The sequence below is a fragment of the Erithacus rubecula genome (genome assembly GCF_903797595.1).
Source record: "Erithacus rubecula genome assembly, contig: scaffold_769_arrow_ctg1, whole genome shotgun sequence".
Taxonomy (NCBI): Eukaryota; Metazoa; Chordata; class Aves; order Passeriformes; family Muscicapidae; genus Erithacus; species Erithacus rubecula.
The window spans coordinates 1-4,786 of NW_027635570.1; the positions used below are offsets into that span (position 1 = coordinate 1).

Below are 4,786 nucleotides of genomic sequence, written 5' to 3' on the forward strand. Positions count from 1 at the left end.
CCCACTGCAGGCAAGAGTTCCTGGAGCTGTTACCAGCCCTACCTGGAACACAAACCACAACCAAATTCCATGGAAACTTACAAACAAATCCACTTCAGGCTTTTTCACTGTGCATCTCGCAGCATCTTACCAGTTTGCCTCTCTTACAGGTACCTATCTATAAGTTTTAAACATACCTTTTTGTTCATATCTTCGGTAGTTCTAGTTCTGCTCCCCGGGGTGCCAGTGAGGAAAAGGAGCCCTCTTCCTAGGAAGATCCCAGATGGGCGCCCTAGAGGGGTCCCGAAACCTGCTGGCCCCTCGGCCAGAGAGAACAGAGTCCCACCACAGTCGCCAACTGAATTATCAAAATATGAGTATTGGTCTAATACCAATACTCAACTGTGACAGACAAAAGACTCTCTAACAATTTAAAGTTAGAAAGTATATGTTTATTCAGCGCTGGGCAGCAGCATGAGGTAATCCTCTAATACACACTGCAAAATCACAGGTGATCACAAAGTCTATTTATTAGCAAAGGATTCAAACAAATACATATTCATAATAACAGCCCCTCCCATTCCCTGCTTCCTATGATAATTAGCTTGAATAGCTATTAAAAATGATTGATTGACTTCTTAAATTAAGTCTGGGGAAATTTTCATGGGGAGGGGTCTTAAAAGGAGGAAGTAAGGCGAGTCTTCCTCACCCTAAACTCTTGACCTTTTCTATCACTGACAATACAAATAATTTCTGGGGATAGTCCAATTTCCCAAAGAATGGGTTTCTGGTTGCATTGTCTATGTTCCTTTGGTTCTGCACCCTCGTTTCGTCTTTTCCCATTGTAAGCGCAGCTGAGCAAACATGAAATGACAGACAATGAATTATTTAAGTTTCAGATAACTACTCCCTTATAACTTTTAATTGTTTTCAGCAAGGTAACTAAAATCCTAATTTTCTAAGACTAGTGTTTCAGTAGAGCTGATCTGGTATCTTGCTTGCCTTTTGTGTGACTTTTGTTTGCCTGAGTTACACCCTTTATCCATTTCTCTGGGGCTGTGCTGTTCTGTTCTACTGTCCTTGGTAAGAGTAAATGTGGTTCTGTTCTCCTGTTCTTGTCACATTGCTCACCCCACATGAGGCGTGTCTGTAAACCCCCTCGACTCCTGGGCTTGGGGTGGGCAAGTGCTCCTGAGAGAACAGACAGCTGTGTGGACTGACCCAAGGGAAGTGTCACACCATGCTCAGCAATAAACTGAGAGAAGCAGAAGGAAAAGGGGCATAGAAGATTTCTCTGCACAAATCCAGCACTCCAATTGTCTTTTTTTGCAGTCCATGGCTCCCCTGGGCTTTTTTTTTTCCTGGACCCTCCCTGCCAGGGATGTTTCTCTTTATGCAGTCCTAACCACAGCCCAGTAGTGAATCCAGATGGTTTCCCAGAGTAAAATGGCCTCAAGGCACTGTTTGTGCCACCAGAACTGTGCCACCCCTGAGTGCTGCTGATGGTGTTTGTGCTCACTTGGGTTCATCTCCCCACACACACACAGTGCACTGCTGAAATATTCTCAGTACACAGCAAATACACACTGCTCACTGGTCACTTGGTGTCCCTCCATGCAGGGACAAACAACCTCCTGCTGATGGAGCAGAGGCCACTGCTGTGTGCCCTGTGCACACTGCCCCTCTGCCCCAGACACTAAGCTTTGCTTTGCCAGAGCATTCCTGGAGCACATTGCTGATAGCAGCTCTGGAGGAGAGCAAAGCCTTCCTGCCCTGCCTTCAGGAGATCCCTCTGTTGATGGAGCTGCTGTGCTGGATCCCAGCTGTGTCCCAGCAGTGCCCATGGCCTGTCCCCGCCTGTGCTCACAGCACGGACACGCAGCAGGACAGTGACTAAGCTGTCAGAGCACTGCAGCCTCACAGCCACAGAAGGGATATCAAGGATAGGGTGGAGTTGGGAAGAGCAGATGTGGGGAGAGCCAGGGCCATTGTCCCTGGCTGTGCTGCTGTGCTGGGAGACTCTTCTCTCCACCTCAGCTCACAGGCACTGCCCCTGTAGAGACAGAAAAGGGCTGAGGAAGAATCCTGGACACACAGGAAAGGGAAGGCCTTTGTTTTTATTTAAATGCACAGGGAAAATAGCTCTTGAAAGTCTTTGTGTTTTAGAAAAAAAGTAGATATTAATAAAGTAATAGTACAACATCTTATACAAAACAGCAACAGTAGAATAATTTACTAAAGAAAAAATGGACAAATATGGGGGGGGGTGGGATGGTAAAGAGTTACATTCTAAAGGCTCAGCAGAATAAAAGAGTGTTTAATGCTTCAGAAAATACAGAGTCATCATATTTTTCAAGTCACCCTTGAACTGCTGGTTCCTCAGGCTGTAGATGAGGGGGTTCAGGGCTGGAGGCACCACCGAGTACAGAACTGAGAGTGCCAGATCCAGGGATGAGGAGGAGAGCGAGGGGGGCTTTAGGTTGGCAGATATACCCGTACTGAGAAACAGGGAGACCACAGCCAGGTGAGGGAGGCAGGTGGAAAAGGCTTTGTGCCGTCCCTGCTCAGAGGGGATCCTGAGCACAGCCCTGAAGATCTGCACATAGGAGAAAACAATGAACAAAAAACAACTGAGTCCTAAACAGACACCAACAGCAAGAAGCCCAAGTTCCCTGAGATAGGATTTAGAGCAGGAGAGCTTGAGGATGTGTGGGATTTCACAGAAGAACTGGCCTAGGGCATTGCCATGGCACAGGGGCAGGGAAAATGTATTGACTGTGTGCAGCAGTGAATAGAGAAAGCCACTGGCCCAGGCAGCTGCTGCCATGTGGGCACAAGCTCTGCTGCCCAGGAGGGTCCCGTAGTGCAGGGGTTTGCAGATGGACACGTAGCGGTCGTAGCACATGATGGTCAGGAGAGAATACTCTGCTGAGATGAAGAACAGAAAGAAAAACATTTGTGCAGCACATCCTGAGTAGGAGATGGTCCAGACATTCCTGAGTGAATTGTGCATGGCTTTGGGCACAGTGGTGCAGATGCAGCCCAGGTCAGTGAGGGCCAGGTTGAGCAGGAAGAAGAACATGGGGGTGTGCAGGTGGTGGCCGCAGGCTACGGCGCTGATGATGAGGCCGTTGGCCAGGAGGGCAGCCAGGGAGATGCCCAGGAAGAGGCAGAAGTGCAGGAGCTGCAGCTGCCGCGTGTCTGCCAATGGCAGCAGGAGGAAGTGGCTGATGGAGCTGCTGTTGGACATTTGCTGTGTCTTGGCATGGGGATCTGTAGAAAAAGCAATCATGGAATAGTTCAGTTTGGAGAGACTTTAAATATCCCAGCCCAGCTTTGTGGCACTTTCTCCCCACTACCTGCCCGGGGCTCTGCTACCTGGAGCTGTCCCTGCCAGCAGCTGCTTCCCTGTGCCCAGGGCTGGACTCTGCCAGTGCTGCCTGAGCCCAGCCCAGCCCTTCAGACTCAGCTTTGCCTTGCAGATCCCTCTAGCACAGGGCACTGTCCAGGGCCAGCTCAGCCTCTGCAGAATTGTGATGGCAACGTCAGAGCATCCCCGAGGAGTCTGAAATAGCAGTGCAGATGCTACATTTAAGGGGTCCTGTGCTGATTTTTGTCACTGCCTAATTTTTGAGATCTGAGGAATTCTTAGTTTTTTATCATCCTGAATTGAGAGAGGAATATCAGTGTGAAATTTCTCATCCAGGCAACCCAGAGCAGTAGATTAAAAATGGAAAGATTTTCCCTTTTACACAGCTGCTTCCTGGCAGTGCTCCCTGTAAAATTTCATTGGAAATCTTCTGCATTTAAATGTCATTCTGGGAGCAGCCCTGAACAATGCAAAATACTCACCACACAAGGAGAACACTTCTAAGCTTTACCAGCTGTATCCTTCCACCCAGACCTTTTTCCCCAGTGCTGTCAGGAGCTCCCAGGGCTGGCTGAGATCTGTCCCTGTCAGGCAGCAGAGTCTCTGCCCCAGCACAGTGCCCTGGGCTGCAGGACCCTGCTCTGTAGGACAGCCCTGGGCACCCCTGCTGCTCTACACAAGAGATAATCAGAGAATGTACTCACAGAGTCCGTAGGCATTGGGATATTCCAGCTTTAGGAGATCTCTGCAGGAGCTGCAGCTGCATTTTCCTGCAGCCAGAGGCTTCCTGTGTCAAGGGCTGGGAGTGATTCTGCCCTAGTCACTTCTGAGCATCTTCCCAGCCCTGACTGATTGAAGCTCTCTGTGCCTCTGTGCTGTGCCTGGGGTGGCTGCAGGCAGTGCCCTCAACCCTGCTGGGCTGGGAAAAGAGCTGCTCATCAAGAGAAATGTGCTGTTGAAGCTTTTCTTAATAGCTAGGATGGCCCTCTGTGCCAGAAGTCCAGCCCAGCTGAGCAGCACAGACACAGCACAAGGACTTTTAATGGCCCCCTTGGGTTTGTGCTGAAGCCCTGAACAACAGTCCCTGAGAGGGAGCTGGAGAAACCTCTCAAGAACTCCAAGTCAGAGTCAAACTCCAAAGTTGCTTGAAGTTTAATGGGTCCCACTGAGGGACACAACTGAGAAAGTGTCCCCAAGCCTCAATCAGAGCAGAGAACTGGAGGCAGAGATGACAGGTGGGGACAAAGAGAAGCCAAGTCTTGGTGCCCTGGGGCACAGCAGGGTCTGTGCCACCAAGGGCTGGGAGGAGACACCTTGTCCTGAGCCACTGGGGCCTCCTGGCACAGTCCCAGCAAGGCTGGGCACTGTCACCCCTTGTGCTGCCTTCAGTATCCCCCCCACATCCCAGTGGCCTCAGGGATCTGCTGGGACCAGTCT

At 50.1% G+C, this 4,786-nt stretch overlaps 1 protein-coding gene across 1 annotated transcript; it reads right to left on the bottom strand.

The window, feature by feature from the left end:
• Positions 1 to 2,296: 2,296 nt before the first annotated feature.
• On the bottom strand, positions 2,297 to 4,293 carry LOC306816647 (olfactory receptor 14C36-like; the record flags this gene model as incomplete). Its single annotated transcript, XM_079333075.1, has 2 exons — positions 4,054 to 4,293; positions 2,297 to 3,252 (listed from the first exon to the last, which is right to left on the bottom strand). Exon 2 carries the CDS (start codon positions 3,227 to 3,229, stop codon positions 2,297 to 2,299), a length of 933 nt encoding a protein of 310 aa, XP_079189201.1. The 5' UTR covers positions 3,230 to 3,252; positions 4,054 to 4,293.
• Between the last annotated feature and the right edge of the window lie 493 nt (positions 4,294 to 4,786).